We start from the raw sequence: 17,583 nt of genomic DNA on the forward strand, positions 1-17,583 counted from the left end.
AAAAATTGGGGGAAAAACCCTTACACCCCCCCCCACAAAAAAAACCCAAAAAAAAAAAAAAAAAAAAAAAAAAAAAGACTTGTTTCAGTGCTGGTCTTGAATAATCATCAGGTGCCCCATCCTTCCTAAAGCTCCTATATAGAAAACACTGCTCATAGAAAACACTGCTTATGATTGGAAAAATACTCACCAGCACTGGTTGATCCAATTCCAGCAGTAAGTACGGATCGGGAGATTACCTTGGCTGCATATTTCAGAAACTGAGATTTTCCTGTACCAGGATCACCAACCAACAACAAATGGCATTCTCCTACAAATTACAAGAGACATCACACAATCACATCTTGCTATTTTTGTGTTTTTATGATGTAAAGCACTTTGAACTGCCTTGTCGCTGAAATGTGACATACAAATAAAGTTGATAGATTTTTAGTTTAAATTATTTTCAATAGTAATGAAATGAAATCAGACTTAAATATGGCTTTATAGAGAAACTCAGACATTTTACAATGAAATCAATCATTCCGATTCACACTCACATGCTGATTATGGCAAACAAAGGAGACAAATACCTCTAACTTTGGTCCCAGAAGAGTCTATTCTCTGGACTCCACCCGCCAGCACCATCGCCACAGCCAGCTTAATTACATACATGCCAAAAACCTGTGGACACAGGCTCAACAAGATCTCATTCCTACCTACAGAAAGAGATGAGAAAATCAAATTACAAAATGCAAGTTATCACAAGAAATGCAAAGATATTTTGTCAAAGGGCTAAAACACTAACCAGCCAGTGGATTCTGCTTGTAGCTGTCCCAGAACTCTTCAAATTCTTTCTGAACATCTTTTACCATCAGAGCAGCAGCAGCCTGCTGATTATTTGCTTCTATGTTGTTAGCTCTGAGGACCAACTCCACATCACAGGGGGAACCATCATAAAGGGGCTTCCAGCGGAGATACATTACACCATAAACCGTTATGTCATCACCTGAAAACATATTTTATTTTAATGAAAAAATCTCTTCTTGAATTTAAGAATTATTTTGGTTGCAAAGTTGACATGCATTTGAACCACCTGTAGTGCAGAAGACAGAGGTTCAGATGTCTGGGTATCCTCATAACAGTATTGGGGGTTTGGGCAACTGGCTTACATCTGACTCTGTCATCACACAGAGTCAGCACTAGTAGAGGGGAGTGTGTGCGACTACTGCTCAGATAACACTAGTGAACTATGCAGGAGGGGCTCAGAGTAGAGCTGCTGCTCCTCCACACTAAGAGGAGCCAGCTGAGGAGGCTCAGACACTGGTTAGGATGCCAGTTGGGAGCCTTCCTGGTGAGGTGTCTGGGACAACATCCCAAAAGAAGGAGAGTCAGAGGAAGACCCAGGACACACTGGAGGGACTGTGTTTCTCAGCTGGCTTGAGAATGATTTGGGATTCCCCTGGAGGAGCAGGACCAAGCGGTTGGGGCCAGAAAGGGAATCTGAGCCTCTCTTAAGGCTGCTGCTCCAAGAACCCAACGCTAGATTAAGCAAAAGGTAATGAAGAGATATTTGTCTTGGTTTATTAAAGTGCCAACAGCACTAAGTAATGTAACTATACTGCAGATTTCAACAGTTTCTTGCACTGAATCTGAGAATTTCAAAAGCTGTTAGGAGAAAATGTCAGTTTTCTATTACATGTATTTTACAAATACTTTGGCTGCTGATTCATACCCGATTTACAGCTGTCAACCAGGTCATCCTCCAGCACTACCACTAAGGAACGAGGAATACTGCCCACTGACAGCCTCTGAACCTGTTAAAAGAGAGGGTCATTTCATTTTCTAATGGAGATTTAAAAGAAACTTCTAACTTATTTTTCATTTTAATAGAAACAAAGAGATGGAGTTATATGAAAATGTTCCACACTTGCTCTTGTATCTTAATTTCCTGGTAGTCCCTGCAGGCAGCAGGCTCCGACCCTCCAGACAGGCAGCTGAATTTAAAGGAATTACAGGCAGCAGGATTTGGGCAACCCACCGGCTGGACGAAGGTGTAAAACTGGTCAAAATCAGCCTGCACCTTGAAAACATGTCGGCACTTTGTGCACATGTAATCACGCTCATACTCCAGAACCTAATAAATACATAACAGCAGAAACACAAAAAGAACATCCCAGCATTTATTTATGACTCTGTTTACTATATTTGTAAATCCTGCAAATGTTTTAGAGTTGGAGATATGTCAGACGTTGCTTCAATCAGGAGATGACAAAGAGAGATGATTCATCTATGAACGACAACAACTTTTTCCTATTATTGCAGGACAAAGCTCAGCTTCTTTCTGCGTTTTTTGTTTTTTGACATTTAACACTGGATGGTATACTTTCAGTTCTGGATGTGTTACTTATGGGAATCGTTTCACACACGTGGACAAAACTGTTGGTATTTCTGTCCAGGCCTGATTCAACTGATTACCAAAATCAAGATCATTTTGGATTGGATTAGGAGACAAAATGACAACTCATGAATTTTTCAACCAACAGCTCAGTTTATTGAACTAAATCATAAACAGAAACCAGATATCCTGCTTCAAGAACAGAGTTAACATGTGATTTCTTACCTTAGCCACACTGGTACGTATGACCGTACCAGTAACAGACAGAAAGTGACCCACATCTCTGGACCTTGGAATGGTATGTCTGGTTAGTTCTGGACACACTGGCAGACCTGGGATTAAATTAGTTCAAAAAGACAAGAAAACCATAATGGAACAAAGAACATCCTAATTTTCATGAGTGCATTTGGGAAAAAATACACTATATGTTTTTTATAAACTGTCATAAATAAGAATCAGTAATATTTAATCCTAAACTTCTCCATTTCACTACTTCTAATGCTTTAAAAATCTACTCTTGAATATGCGGAAATATAAATCCAATAATAAGAAAATGAATGAATAGCATTTATGTTGTTACAACTGATCAAAATGATTAAAAAAATACAATGCATACAATAGTGTAAAACAAAACAGCATAAAACAAACAGAGCTCGGTCGGCAGCTGAATGTCTTACCTGTGATGCGGGTGTGATATATCTGCCTCAGGCCTCTCTGACCTGCTCCCTGTCCTTTGTCTTTGAGAGAAGCCTCATCCGTTAACTCCAAGGCTTTTTTCTGTAATACTTTATCAAATACAGCCAAGACGTCTTTTGGATATGCATTGAAATAATCCCCAACCTAAAAAAAAAAGACAGATTAATATCAGTGCAGTGCAGCGTGGTAAGACAGATGTACTTGTTTGCACTAGTCAGCTATGTGACACACAGCTTGTACTTGGTCTCTTTTTGAAACCAAAATCAGTCCTGACACTGAAGGATGGACTAAAATTTCAGGTGCAGTTTCCATGGATACCACAAACATCACAGGAATGTTAACCCAATTCAACATTACAGACTCAGGAAGGTGTTTCTCAGACTAATACTGGTGTCGTTTTTGCAGAGTAGACAGGCCTCTTCAGTAGTGTTAGTTAATTTACTCAACAGCTACTGAAAACAGAACATTGTAACATTTTGAGATTTTTTTTTAATCACAAACTTCTGTTCTTTCTGTGCAGAAAAATCAAATATAAGCATAAATAGTAGCTAGCAACAAGTGACAGAAAGTGGCTAAGACCAATACATCAGGTCATCCCAAAAATCACAGCAGATCATAAGAGTCAACTGCATTATATTCACGTTGGACAAAACTGGTCACTCAACGTGTCCTTCTGTTACGAACAAAACATCTAAAGGCCATCACCTCTGCTTTAATCAAAAAACAGAAAATCATGTCAACAGTACCTCCATATTTGCTTCAAAAAGTGTCATGGCGTTAACCACAACAGAGCGATGAGTGTCTTCATTTACATCAGTCCTGAGCTGAAGAATGTCACCATGATGATGCTCGGTCAGGTAGTTTTCAAACACTCGACCAATCAGGGCCTCCTCCTCAGGGCTTATAAACATAGTGTTGGCTGAGATCTGAAAGCCAAGCAGATGTCCGTTTGCCATGTGGAGCAAACAGTCAGTAGCTAGAATTCTGATTAATAAGGTACCTTATTGATATATTACATTTATTATTAAGGTTATAAGGCATCTTATAGTCTATCTACTCTTGTGATGTTTTAACTTTAAGAAACATGAGTTTTGTTACTTTATCCTTCACTTAACATGTTATAGCAGAAAAGTAGCTTAATATTATTAAAAAATACTAGAAAAGGGATGCTGAAGTCCAGTCCTCGAGAGCTACCGTCCTGCAACTTTTAGAAGCATCCTTACTCCAACAGACCGGGATCAGCTCTGAACAGACCTGCTAACGAGCCATTCATTTGATTCAGGTGTGTTGGAGCAGGGAAGCATCTGAAAGTTGCAGGATGGCAACTTGAGCTCCCCTGCATGAGAACGTGTTTGCTTCATAAGAGGATGATCACGTGGGTGTAAGCTTGATGCATATAAACACCAACATTCAATATGCCGTTATTAACAAGCAAACTGCTTTGTGTTCGTTTCAACGATAAAATACTATTTGCTCTCATTGTTTCACATTGTCAAATGTTCTGTCTGACTACAACATTCTGAACCTTCCTACTCCGTGCACGCTCCCGAGGCACGAAATTCGGTCGTGGATAATTACCTAAGCACGACACCTTGTTAGACATGATGCGTACTTACTGGTAGTAGTATGCTGAGGAAAATTAACTCCGTAAAAACAGTCAATTAACATTCCGGGATTTGTTGTCGATTTCTTCCTCTTCTTCTTTGTCCTGTGTTTTTGGCGGTTGGCAAGAAAACTGAGGGTGTGCATTACTGCCACCAACTGGTAGGGAGTGTGGTTCGTGATGATTGTGTCTATATATATATATATATATATATATATATATATATATATATATATATATATATATATATATATATATATATATATATAAATCAAATTATATTAAACAGTTTAGTTGCTCTTTTCTAATATTTTTGACATTCTAATGTAACATATTCTATTGTTTCATCCTTCTCGGTGATCACAAGTGCAACATTAGGTTTTTGTATTTTAAAAAGTGTATAATAATAAGGAAGAGGATTAGGGCCACTGAAGAAAAATAATCCCGACATTTTTCTCAGAATTCTGACTTTAAAGTAGATGTGAACCTGGGCGAGACCAGCTTCAGTCACCAAGGTGCGAGTTGTGGCGGAGGACTGCAAAATTTCTGGAAGAACATGTTAGATTTAAGCCCGTTTTTCAGAGGGCGAGATATCCCCAAAGATACCATTTCATTAATAGAAGAACAAAAAGGCGCTCTTGCCGCTCCCTTAGAATGCTGCCCTGAGCCATTGCCCATGTCGTCCATGTCGGAAACACCCACTGATCCTCAATAAAAAGATGTTAGTTTGGTGTGAGGTATGGCGTACGCAATATATCTAGCGTCGCATCAGGAAATCTGTGATCGATCTCATGGTCTGCTTGAGAAATCTGTGGACGCGCATTCAGCTGAATGAAAGCCTGGCTCTGTAGTGGCCCCTTCAGAACCTGGTTTGGTCTTTCTCAGTTCATCCTGGATAGAGCCAGGATGATGATAGCGTTATTCCAAACCTGGCTTCATCTTTTATCCTGGATTTTGTAATGCTATTTTTGTGAAACAACCCTCAGGAGTTAATGGAGTATCGTGTTCAGTTGTTAAATAAAATTGGGGGAAGGTCTTCCGTACAGAGGCTGCTGCTGGCTGCCGAGGAGGAGGAGGAGTTTCATGCCTGCGTTTTGTAGAGGACGTTCAGCTAAAAAGCTGCAGACCCACACAAAAACAGGGGGTTATTTTTTGATATATTACTTCTTAAAGAACAATCCAGACGATGGTTTTATTTGTTCTACAATAAGTCATGTTTGAGTCGGTATTCATGTTTTTTTTTTCCGGAAGCTGTAATTTCTCTTTTGTCTTCTGATCGGATTTCGGGTTTCATGCTCCCCGACATTAAACACAATGTGGGACAGAAGTGACTTTAAAGCCGGATTTGAAGCTAATAAAGCAGGTGAGAGGCTTGTAAGCATGTACTGTATTAATGCATGCTACCAACAGAAGAGCCCGGCTGCTTGGATTTAAGGACGACGATGAAGTTAGCATCCGACTTACTGCTTCCGATTCGGCCCTTCACTGAAGAGCTATTCCGATGCATTTGTTTAGTACCTTTAATCCGTTTAAATGCGAAATCTCAACCACTTTGGATGGTCAGACTTTAAGTGGTTTGTTTTATTAAACGATTACAAAAATATTTGTTTTGATTTATGAAACCTGTGTTATTTTCATGAAAAAGATGAAGGGGTGAGTTTTGGCTCTCTGACATGAGGCGAACTTAATCTCCTGAACAGACTTATTTTACATTATTTGTGGATTCTATAAAACATGATGATATCCGCCTTAGGCACTAAAAGTTTGAATTCTGCACTACAGATACATCTAAAAACACTTTTTTAGATGTATTTGTAAAATAATGTAAAAAAAAAATTGTCAGTTCTGAAAAACTCATACTCAGAAAATGAGTATGAGTTTTAAATCAATAAAAGATATTTTAAACAGAAATCCCAGGCTAGGCATTGGCACAGAATGAGTGACAGTGATAGGAAGAAGCCCCTCCGCCACACACTCACACACACACACACACACACACACAAAATGCCGCCCTGGGTGGTTGCCCATGTCACCTATATCAGAAACCACCACTGGTTTTGATCTTCATCCATCCTCTGTCCAACAAACCTGCTGGCCCTCCTACATGATCAATTATTTTAAGGAGGTTACTCTCTCTGAACTAAGCTCCTGACCCTCTGGTTTCACTTTGAGCCAGATAAAACTGGCATCATTGACCAGTTTTATCGAGTAAATAATACCAGATAAAACTGATATTATTTGCTTTTGTTGCTAAAACATTATTCATAATGTTTACTTGGTCATAGTGTTGAACATAAACCAAACTATGTTTACCCTGTATGCTAAAGCTGTTTTCCTTTCTCATCCTTGAAGCTAAACTTGTCCCATAAGTACAGCAAAATGTTTTTTTCTAGCAACTCTGTCTTCCAGTTGATGCAGCACCAGGGCTGAAGTGGGACTTATTTTTAACTGGTCCACTTAACAGCCTATTATTATAAAAATCATCTAACTCTAATCTAACATGTTCAGTCAACTCTTTCTACCAATAATTGGATGACAAACATCTTCAGTCTGGTGCATTAGCCTCAAGTAGCCCTTTTTTTGGGACATTTTTTTTTTTTTTTTTTTTACAGAGACTTCATGATTCATTTTATTTGTTGTTTCTCTTGTTTTATTTTATTTGTTTTGGATATTTATACTCATCTCAGTAAGAAAACTTTCAGTGCTGCACCAGTAGAAACTATTCAGTAGCTTCCTGAGGATCTTGTAGTGTTTAAGGGTCTAATGTGTTACTTTAAGGTCAGGTATTCAGTGCTATATACTTCCAGGAACTTGAAAACTTTAGTCTCTTTCCACTAATGCACAGACAATTCATAGTGACCAGTTAGCTTTTTAATGTTGTTTCTGAATGAAGCTGGAGAACCCAGGGAAAAACTCTGTATTCACCAGAAGAACTCAACATTCCACCATGCAACTCTACAGAAAATCTTCTTATTTAACGAAATAACAATAATAGCTTATAATGCTTATTCAACCCATGTTTCAGGGCCTAGTTGTGGCTCTGGATGGTTTCCGGGACATGAATCAAACTGGCACAGCAATCTGCCTTACTCTGGAGGCAGGATCTGTGATGGACGACGACAAAGCTCTGTGTCTGACAGCGGTGACACAGGAATCGGTACCTACTGCTCTGACAGTTTGGAAGGTAGGATTTTCACAGACGTAAAAGCAGTAAGAGACTTTAAGCTAATGCCTTAGGGTTTGCACATAGGAGTATAACTTTTTTCATGCAAATTCGTCTTCATGCTTGTAACAGCAGGATCACAAATGCAGTTTTAAAAACCTAATCTGTCAGAGGGTAATATTTTCCTCGACCTATCTCGATATCAGAGCATGCAATGCACATTGTCCACAGCTCAAGGTTTTTTATATTGTCATGCTTACTACACATTTATATTATTATATTATGTTCTTCAACTTGTCATCTAATTATTTTTGCTTTGGTAAAAAAAAAAAAAAGATGTTTTTTTTTGTGTCTACAGATGACTGCTGTTCCAGTGCAACTCCTCTGTCTTCCCTTCTTCTGTCACAGCATAACTTAAACCAGGAAGAGGATGGTGTCCCTTCAGCTCTCGCCATGTCATCTGCCTCGTCCTCACCAAGAATCCTTTTAAAAATGGCTTCTCCTTCCCACAGCCCAGGCTGCTGGAATATGTCTCGCCACATTAGTAAGCAAGCCACATCTTCTGTAGAAGCACCAAGCAGTTTGGACATGAAAGTGCATCAACCCATCAGAAGGTCATCCTCTTTTACCAAACTGTCGTCAGGGGTAGATAAGAGTTCCACGAAGACATCCAGTTATTGCTACAGCCCAGGCGCTGAGGGCTCGCTGGATAGAGGTGTACTTCATGGTTATAGAAAGAAAAGATGGGATTCAAATATCAACCTTTACCTACCATTGTCTTCTACTATGAACTGCAGCAATTTTCTACTGAGATCTCCTGGTGCCGAACCCAGCTATCGCTACAAACACAGTAATAGATCTACTGGCTTGAAAACAGACCTGTCCCCTTCCTCATCTCATTCTTCTCCAGTTAAATACAGCTTAAGCTGCTCCAGTTTTCATGAGACGAAAGATTCTGGGAAAGGTCAGCAAATATGTGGTCTTCATTCATCCAGCTGGGGTGACTGGCCGGTGGCTGAAAACCCTGACAGAGGCATGCCCATTCAGCCAGCTGTTCGAACCCAGATGTGGCTGACTGAGCAGATGGAGTACCGACCCAAACTGGAGAGTGGAAATGAACCTGGCCAGGCCAGTTCACCAGGGACAGAAGACTATGGCTTAAACGGCCTCACACTGTCTCATCAGGAATCGGGACTTAACCAGGTAAGAGGAGAGTTATGCTACTGCTGTAATAAAAGAAATGTTAAGAAATGGACTCTCCTGGGAAGTCACAATGATGTGACATGTTTCTGTTCATTTGTTGCAAGTTTTTGCAAGCCTTTCTGTTTGACTACTCTGTTATGTTCAGCATACTTTTCTTTATCTTTAGGTCCTCCAGCAAAACATGCTAAATTGGAGCCTGCTCCTCAACTTTTTTCCTCTCTATGACTGTTCAGCTTCAATGCTGAAACATAAAAGTAGCATGTCATCACAGCTCTATTGAACTATTGTGGTGATGTTATATTTCTCTACCCTTTGACATTAATGTGTGAAATGTGAATCTGGAGTAGATTTCGGTGCAGACTGTCCTCTGTTTTTTCAGGTGAAGAAGCCAAAGGTTGCTCTGCTCTCTAGTCTTTGGGGAGAATGCAAATGGATATTCTCTTAGATCTTCAGTAAGACCTGGGAAATTTAATTGCTTGCGCTGCTCAAAGTGGCAGCATGTTGGAGTAGTTCTGTTATTTCCATTGAGGTCTTTCCTTTGTCAGACTTTCATTTCTGCCTTTCAGGGGGAAAATCACTTTTCGGACAACAGTTCCTTCTTGTTTTAGATGGTGTGTAGTTGGATTGATTTTTGGCAGTACTTTTCATACTTTGCTATTTTGTTATGATGCGTAGCCATAGAACAGGGTGGTTTGGAAAAGCTGCACAACTCAAGTTTGAAATCCCAGAGGAGTTGAAAAGGAGGCCTTGTGAATGCAGAGCAGAAAAAAAGAAGAAAGAGAGGGAGGCCATTTAAACCATTTCTTTCAACATGACATCATTAGCTAACAAGTTTGATGAACTTCAAGCCCTGACAGTATAATGTATTTTACTGACACATGACTGTATATTCTGTTGTATCATCAAGTCCTTCTCTGTGGCCTGCTCTTTGTTGTATTCTTGATACTCCAATGCTCCAAGAGGCTGTAAGTGTAGCCCTCATGGCTGAACCTCCTGTCTTTATGATGTCTAGTTGTTCAGAAAAAGTCCGCCATGAAAATAGATTTTTTATTATTATTATCCCTGAGACCAGATCAGTTTCTCCGTCTTCATCATCCGTTCAGTATAAAATAAAAATATATATTAATATGAGTATTGCAGATTGCTTTGCTAGCAAAAGTTTCCAGGTGAGAGATTCACTCTGACCATCCAATCAGAGGGCTGAAAATATTTGACATCACTGTAGACTTTCGAGCAGGTGTTGTGAATCTGTGAATCAGGAATCTGAAAGTTCATTGGTCAAAAGAACCGTTCTGCTGCTAAATCATTTACTGGTTGGTTAAGAATAGAATATTTTACAAAAATGCAGTTGAAAGAATTAGAGGACTTCTATTGGTGATTTATATTTGTGTTAATGGAAATGTTGAATTTTAACTGAGGACCATCAGTTAAAATTTCTACATTATTCTCTACTGGAATAAAGGAAAAATATGACCCAACACACATTGAGCATTATGCCATGTTTTTTCCCACATGTCTAACTCTAAAATCCTCAACGTATCCTTTTTTTTTGCTCTTTCTTATTAAGTTATCTTTTTATTTATAGTGTTTGTTAATTTTCCGAGCATGATACAATGTAGCTGACCACTCTACCAACATGTTTCATATGTTTGTGTGCTAACAGATGCTAATGGAAACTTCCATTCCTGCTAACACTCTGCTGAAGGTTAAGGAGAAACTGCTGAGGGAAAGAGAACTGGAGATACAAAGGTAATGCAGAACCCACTGAAGTCTCCTCTGGCACACAGCTTTCATCCGCCGCCCTTCACCTCATTTGTAGCCAAACGGTTTTTCAGGTGTAGGTTTATTTTTGATCATTAGTTGAGGTTAATATGATTTCCTTTCACATTTTTTGCTCACTACTGAATCCCCGTGTCTTCCTCTTCAAGATTTTTTTTTTCTTTTTTGTAATAATTTTTATTATATTAATAAATACTGACAAACTTTATGTGTTGTTTCAGTACATTCAGTGCTCAGTTTTAACATTTCCTTGCAGTACTGTCTATAACGGGCCTGTTCCCCCAACTTGGTGAAGCATAACTATCATTATTATATTATTGTTATGATGTTGTCAAAACAATTATAATCTAAAACTTTACAATTAAAACAGAACCATTCACGATAATCTGTTGCTGAAACAAAATGATTTTGTGTTTCAGCCAAAAGCAACAAATCATGCAGCTGCATGTGTGGATCAGAGAGAACGAGCACAGAGCCCAGCAGGTCCTGGGCAGCCAGAGAGGACAGTTTCATACCTCCATAATCCCAAATACTGAGGTGAGATACGGTGAAGAATTCAAAGTTAGATACGTGATTACAAAACTCAATTCTTGTTATTTAGGAGTCAGCAATGACAACATCCTGCAAGCTGCAATCTGACAGGCGATGTTGTGATGAAGAACTTAGTAAGAAATTAGCAGCTGCCGAGCTTGAAGTGCTCCATCTGAACCTGTTTTTTAAGCAGGTCACTCTAAAATATACAGAGGAGATCAGAAAACTGGAAGAGAAGGTATGATTCACAATTTATGTCAATTCTTTCTTTTTTACTTTAAATTTGACTTGTGTTTGTCTCTGCAGCCTGACTGATCTATCAATTTAATTTGTGAACAGATAAAGACAAGGGATCGTTACATCACCAGTCTGAAGAAGAAATACCAGAGAGAGAGTGAGCAGAACCAAGACAAACAGCAACGCATTGAGATACTAGAAAAATACCTCTCTGATCTGCCCACATTAAATGAAGTTCAAGTCCAGTCCAAACAGGTATAAACATACACACACATGCACCCACACACACAAACAGCATTTTCCCTCATGGGGACCAGAATTTGTCCACATAAGAAGTGGTGGTCCCCACAACCCCACAACGCACACAGAAATAGGTCCCCATAAGGATATAAAAACTTGGTTCACACACATGCACACACACGCGCACACACACACACACACACACACACACACACACACACACACACACACACACACACTCACACAGCCAGTCTGGAGCCACTTCATAAGAGAAGTGCTTTGAGACATTAGTTGTAAATTGGCACTATATAAATTAACTAAACTAAGTTGAATATAAGGCTATGATGCAATTATTAATGAATTTATTGAGGTCAGATGGCAACCACAAGACACAGCTGCCTACCATAACATCTATATTTAGACCAATATGATATATTGATCATATTGGTATTAGACCAATATTGGTCTAATACCAATATTAGACCAATATTGGTATTAGATCTAATACCAATATTGGTATATTGGTATTAGATTGGTATTAGATATACCAATATCTAATTGGTCTAATATTGGTCTAATACCAATATTAGACCAATACTGGTATTAGATCTTGTAGATCTTCACTGACGCTGCCTCTTAGCATATACATGTATATAATGGCGCACCAATCTCATGAGTCCCTGTGGATATGCACCAACACACTGGTTCCTATCCACATACTCCCAGTACATAAACCTTAGGTAACTAGCCTCTGTTTATATGCTCAGCAGGAGAAGTTAGAGGAAAAAAACAGGCTTCTTGAGAATACAGTGTTCCAGTTACAGAAGAGCATAGAGGAAGAATGTGCATTGATTAAGAAGAAAGATGTCATGATTGAGATGCAGGCCAAGACAGAGGATGAGATGATGACATCTGTACAAAGGTATGGTGTGAGATCATAGTTCCTGTTTTATTTTGTATGTGCTTATCTCACTGTCTCACTTTGTTTATTGTTGTTTTTTGTTTGTTTTTTCTTATTGGACAGGTTGCGTAAGAAAGTGCAGCAGTGTCTGGATGACGGGGCCAGGCTGCCGGTACAAGATCTAAAAAACCTTTTGGGAGAAAATTCTCAGCTCCTGCAGCAGCAAGATAGCAGCAACATGGTAGCATCACATACAACTGAACAGAAACGCTTACGCTAAATTCAAAAATATATTAATCCACCACCTTCCCCAGGTATTAAGGATACAGAAGGATGAAATTGAGAGACTAACTTCACAACTAATGGTAGGGATATTTAAAATATACATGTTAGATTCATTTATTACTATTACTCATAACATTATGACTGTTTTCATGATATACCACAGCTCTCCCTTTTCCCCTAAAGCTAGTCCCAACCCGATAAGTTTGGGATTTCTCTCAACCTCAGAAGTCTGCTGGGGAATCTGGTGCCAAGCCAGCAAGGTCTTAGTTTGAATGTTTTGAAGTGAGGTGAAGCAGAGAGGTTGTGGTTTATAGTGTGTCCAGTGAGCCCAGTTCAGAATTAGTGAATTTCTACATTAAAATAGAGTCTCTAAGATGTTGTAAGAGCTTATGTGAATGATATTTTATAACTGTTTCAACTACAAAAAGCAGCAGAATTAGTTGGTTTGGTGATGTTCCTGTATGAAACAGAACATCAGCCTTATTTGTCCCAAACATAGTCCTCATTTGTTTGTATTTTATTTTTTGATAGGCCACTAGTGGAAGACTGCTAAAAAAAAGAGATGCTGCTCATCCACCAGTGGCTTGTTCTCTGCAAAAGGAGGAGAACTTGGTCAGCATGCTTGGAGCATTCTCACAGGTATCACTCTCTGGAATGCCAAACTCTTTGCTTGGGTATTGGTCAGTATAAGAAACTTTAGTTTAGCTTAGCTTGTAGTCAAACAAGCCAAACCCCATAGACCAGTTTTATGTTCAAAATCATTTCAAAGCTGTTTGACTTAGTTTAGAAAGAGTCTACAAATTCCAACCTGACCCAGTCCAACCCATAGACATTGTGTGTGAGGCGGAGCCAACTAACCTCTGCTGGTTATATTATTGAAAATGTGCCACAGTAGCCCAAGTCCGACCGGGCCATGACCCGGCCTGAGTTCTGAGTCTGGCTCAGGCTGTAACTCTAAACTCTAGTCTACACTGTTCAATCCTTTTTCAAGTGAATTCCCAAGACATGTTTACACACTCAGGACGTGCACATGGTCACTGCCAGCATTCTGGGTTTGTTTGCGACAAAATAGCTTATTTTTTTCTAAAGACTCAGAACCAAGACTAAAAAGTCATACGCTTGCCTAAGTTCCCATAAATGACGGGAAGAACAGTAGACCAACTGTCTACTGCTGGTCTACTGCTCAGGGAGGACAGAATCTAAACGTGATCTTCAGTATGGGTATACTTCAGAGTGAGGGGTTCCTCCTTCTAACTGACAAAGTCAAAAGGTGAATTATTCTTTTACAAATAAATCCACTGGGACTGAATGCAGTACAGTGTAGACTAAAATGATAACTGATGTGCTTATTCTATAATGTAGAAAATAGCACAAATATATCCAACAAACAGTGGATCAGGATAACTCTGATACGATGATACACCATGGATAAACAGTTAATGCACCTAAATAGGAAACAGGAATGTGGCACAACCTGATAGTTTCATAATTGGGAAAATATGTATTTTTTTATTTAGGACAATTGAACCTTAAGTAATTCAACTCTGCATTAAACATTTTTCTTGTAGACTTGCTGTTTAAGTGATCATTGGGTGAGAGGCGGATTACACCGTAAAGGGCAGTTTACTAAAACAAATAAAATCACTGAAAAGATAATTTTTTCTTTTTAAAAAAAAATTATATTTCCTCTTATCTGATTTTGTTTTGTTTTGTTCATATACGACCTATTTTATAAAAAATGACTGAGCTGTTGATTACTACTTGAATTCTATTGTTCAGCTCAGATGTTCTGTTAACAGGTCAGAGTTGGCTGCTGGAAGTAAACAGGTCAACATTACAAGGTAGTTTGCAGCCATGTCCATTTTTCTTTTCAAATGTGATCAGTGCAATTGTCTGCACCCAATACTGTCCATAGCAGTATTGTCCATACTGCTATGGACAATGAAGCTATGTATGTAAATAGAAAGCATTTGCATTCTATTTATGTATAAGCCATGTGACAAATTTAGTGACCTGCTGGCTCAAGCCTTGACTCTTTTATTGTCACAAAGCAGGTCAGGGTAGATCCTGCAGGCTGGCGCTGTGGGTGATGATTTTTGATGAGTCCAGGAAAAACTAACTTCTAACCTGATTTACTCATGCAGTACTCCACTGTAACCTGAAGGGGGCAGTGGCACCCAATACTCTTTAACAAACCACCAGAGCGCAGAGGAGAACGCTCCACTGTGAAGTCGTGTTTAGTTCCCTCTTTTCAGCGTGGTTGTCAGGAAGTCATATGATTAACATCTGGCTCATTAAACACTGACATTCATGAGATGCTTTGCATCGACCATTTGTGGTTGGATGTGATTGTGCAGAGGGCAGAATCTAAGATGGGACAGAATCTAAGATGGGACCTTCTGCACAAACTTTTAGGTTCAGCTGTTATTCATCAAGGAAAATTACTTTCTGTTGTGCGTAGTCATGGTTTCATAATTCAGATTTTATGTATTTATTTATTTTGCCGGGGGGGGGGGGCAGTCTGCTGAACATGTTCTCTGTTGTCATTGACCCAGTTATGCTCACATTGAAACACGAACATTTTATTCTCTCTGTTAACCAGGACAAAGACAAGTTGGTGCATCTGTCATCTGCAGGAAGCATGTCAGGAGTGGACGAGCTTTTGAAAGAGATGTCTTTGTGTCTGCTTGACCTGCGAGGTTTCTGCAGCATCCTAGCCCAAAGAGCACAGGGAAAAGAGCCCAACCTCTCTCTGCTTCTGGGAATGAAATGTAATGTGCTAAACACAAACACTTCAACGTCACATCTTCATATGGTTAATCATATACAGCAGGAGAGCAGGAACAGCAGTGTGCAGAGCTTTTGACAGTTTATGTAGAAAGGAAGGAAGAAATGTTGAAAAGTGAAGTACACGGTTGACATGTTTGAATCATATTTCATTCATGTAAAATGAACAAACAGTATTTTCTATTTCTCTGAATGTAGACAGTATGGATGTGTTACTGAGATGGTGACCAAATGTCCTCTGCTGCTCTGTTGTGTCCATCCAGCACTCAGCGTCTCAGCAGAGGAACAGGAGCACCAGCTGGCTGAAGGAGAAGAGGAACCGAGCTCTAAGCTGCTCCAAGTCGGCCTGCTGAAGAGAGGAATAGATGATCTGAGGAGAACTGTAGCAGAATACTGTCCTCAGTATGTGGCTCCAGGCTGTGCCACGCAGTGAATTCTTAAACATTTCATTTATCAAATCTCTAACTCTATACAACGAGGATGTTTGGAAAATGAATCCTACTATCTGTCACAGCTCTGAAAGGTTTGGACATGTTTGAAGTTTTGTAACAGCTGTTGCCTCTAATCCACTTCAGACCAGAAGCACAGCACTGGATGCGAGCAGAGCAGCACGTCCATCGCTCTACTCCTCTGACAAATAGGATCTTATGCAGACAATAAAATGTTGAGGATGGTGACACTAACTTTGCTTGGAAATTAGGATATTACTTAAGGTCATATAAGAATAAATTCAAAGTCTAAGCAGAACTTTGTGCCTGTTGGTACTATGGACAGTAATATTACAACCACACGTAGTTTGCGATGTGCTGTCCTTCCTGCTGCAGAGCATGGCTCACTGTGGAAGATCTGCTGCAGGTTAGTAACAGCAGTGGGTCGATCTGGGCTCAGACTTGGTCCTGGTGCTGCTCACCACACGGCCCACTTCACTAAACTGTTTTTATAAAATAAACCATCAAACATCCAAATTTACATAAAAATATTTACAGAAATTTTGTGTGTGTGCCTTTTTCAGGGGTTTTTAGCTTCTGTCTTTTTTCCCCCAACTTCAAAATGCTTTTCAATGAAATAGAATTGAAAAATAGCATGAAACAAAAAAGAGAAGCCCAAATATTAATAAAACTGAAATAAGTCAAGTTTATTTGTATAGCACATCTCATCAAAAACATTACATTACACTGAAAACATAAAGAGAAGTAATAAAAAGTAGTAATCTAGACTAGAAGTTAAAGGCAACCACCGATAAATGGGCTTAAAGAAACTTGGTGTTTCAGCTATTTTGTCTTCTGGACATGTGTTCTAGATTAGAGGAGTGTAGAAACTGAATGCTTGAATCAGAAGACCTGAGCGATCTGGAAGGTTGATAAAGCAGATCTTAATTATATTTTGGTGTCAAGCTAAAACTAACTAGAGTATCTTGTCATTATTCTGTGAGCTACAGGGAGCCAGTCGAAGGCCTTCAGAACTGGGTGATGAGCTTCATTTTCCTGGATTTAGTGAAAACATGAGCAGGACCGTTCCAGAACAGCTGCAGCTCTGACGTTTCAGACTGATCTGTCTGTGCGACTAAAGCTAAAGGCATGCAGGAAAACAAAATAGACAACAGATATAAAATAGCTTCATGATCAACTGATGGCTGTTAAACCTTGTGCAGCTTTAGACAGCTGTGCAGCAGTCTGGTTCTACTGCATTTAATAACTCAGTGCTGTCTGTCAGAAGTTTAAAAACATCACAGAGGAGAGTCTGACAAGATTCATAGAATAAATTACATTAAAATGCTGAAA

At 39.3% G+C, this 17,583-nt stretch overlaps 2 protein-coding genes across 7 annotated transcripts in view; one reads left to right on the top strand and one right to left on the bottom strand.

Moving 5' to 3' along the window:
* The window catches only part of mcm9 (minichromosome maintenance 9 homologous recombination repair factor), a 14,394-nt gene extending 9,567 nt beyond the window's left edge, over window positions 1-4,827 (bottom strand). Inside the window, exons 1-9 of one of the 4 annotated variants that reach the window (XM_015028110.1) lie at window positions 4,690-4,812; window positions 3,820-3,999; window positions 3,055-3,217; window positions 2,603-2,709; window positions 1,910-2,116; window positions 1,715-1,796; window positions 788-988; window positions 573-698; window positions 278-310 (exon numbers count right to left, since the gene is read on the bottom strand). In XM_015028110.1, coding sequence (XP_014883596.1) covers window positions 278-310; window positions 573-698; window positions 788-988; window positions 1,715-1,796; window positions 1,910-2,116; window positions 2,603-2,709; window positions 3,055-3,217; window positions 3,820-3,984 — 1,084 coding nt within the window. In that variant the 5' untranslated portion in view covers window positions 3,985-3,999; window positions 4,690-4,812. Of the gene's footprint in view, window positions 1-138; window positions 311-572; window positions 699-787; window positions 989-1,714; window positions 1,797-1,909; window positions 2,117-2,602; window positions 2,710-3,054; window positions 3,218-3,819; window positions 4,000-4,689 lie in introns of all 4 variants that reach the window. The other 3 variants (XM_015028111.1, XM_015028109.1, XM_015028112.1) reach the window with 3 other exon arrangements.
* A 564-nt stretch (window positions 4,828-5,391) lies between these two features.
* On the top strand, window positions 5,392-16,789 carry cep85l (centrosomal protein 85L). 3 transcript variants are annotated; one of them, XM_015028115.1, is made up of 14 exons: window positions 5,392-5,668; window positions 5,699-5,820; window positions 7,702-7,860; window positions 8,198-9,042; window positions 10,706-10,791; window positions 11,241-11,358; window positions 11,423-11,590; window positions 11,692-11,844; window positions 12,597-12,751; window positions 12,854-12,971; window positions 13,045-13,095; window positions 13,547-13,654; window positions 15,618-15,786; window positions 16,066-16,789. In XM_015028115.1, exons 2-14 carry the CDS (start codon window positions 5,760-5,762, stop codon window positions 16,233-16,235), a joined length of 2,361 nt encoding a protein of 786 aa, XP_014883601.1. In that variant the 5' UTR covers window positions 5,392-5,668; window positions 5,699-5,759; the 3' UTR covers window positions 16,236-16,789. The 3 variants fall into 3 exon arrangements, with proteins under 3 accessions (XP_014883601.1, XP_014883602.1, XP_014883603.1); XM_015028116.1 differs by lacking the exon at window positions 5,392-5,668 and having other exon boundaries at window positions 5,729-6,039; XM_015028117.1 differs by lacking the exon at window positions 5,392-5,668 and having other exon boundaries at window positions 5,729-6,039; window positions 8,248-9,042.
* The last annotated feature ends 794 nt before the right edge of the window (window positions 16,790-17,583 follow it).

This window comes from Poecilia latipinna, unplaced genomic scaffold (assembly GCF_001443285.1).
Source record: "Poecilia latipinna isolate Pla-1442-1.1 unplaced genomic scaffold, P_latipinna-1.0 Scaffold114, whole genome shotgun sequence".
NCBI lineage: Eukaryota > Metazoa > Chordata > Actinopteri > Cyprinodontiformes > Poeciliidae > Poecilia > Poecilia latipinna.

Excerpts from the sequence above, each read along its gene's own strand:
- cep85l (XM_015028115.1), top strand. The coding sequence starts at position 5,760 with ATGCCTGCGTTTTGTAGAGGACGTTCAGCTAAAAAGCTGCAGACCCAC. Across the intron at positions 7,861-8,197 it reads CTGCTCTGACAGTTTGGAAG|ATGACTGCTGTTCCAGTGCA; the intron begins GTAGGATTTTCA and ends TTGTGTCTACAG. Across the intron at positions 11,845-12,596 it reads TTCAAGTCCAGTCCAAACAG|CAGGAGAAGTTAGAGGAAAA; the intron begins GTATAAACATAC and ends TTATATGCTCAG.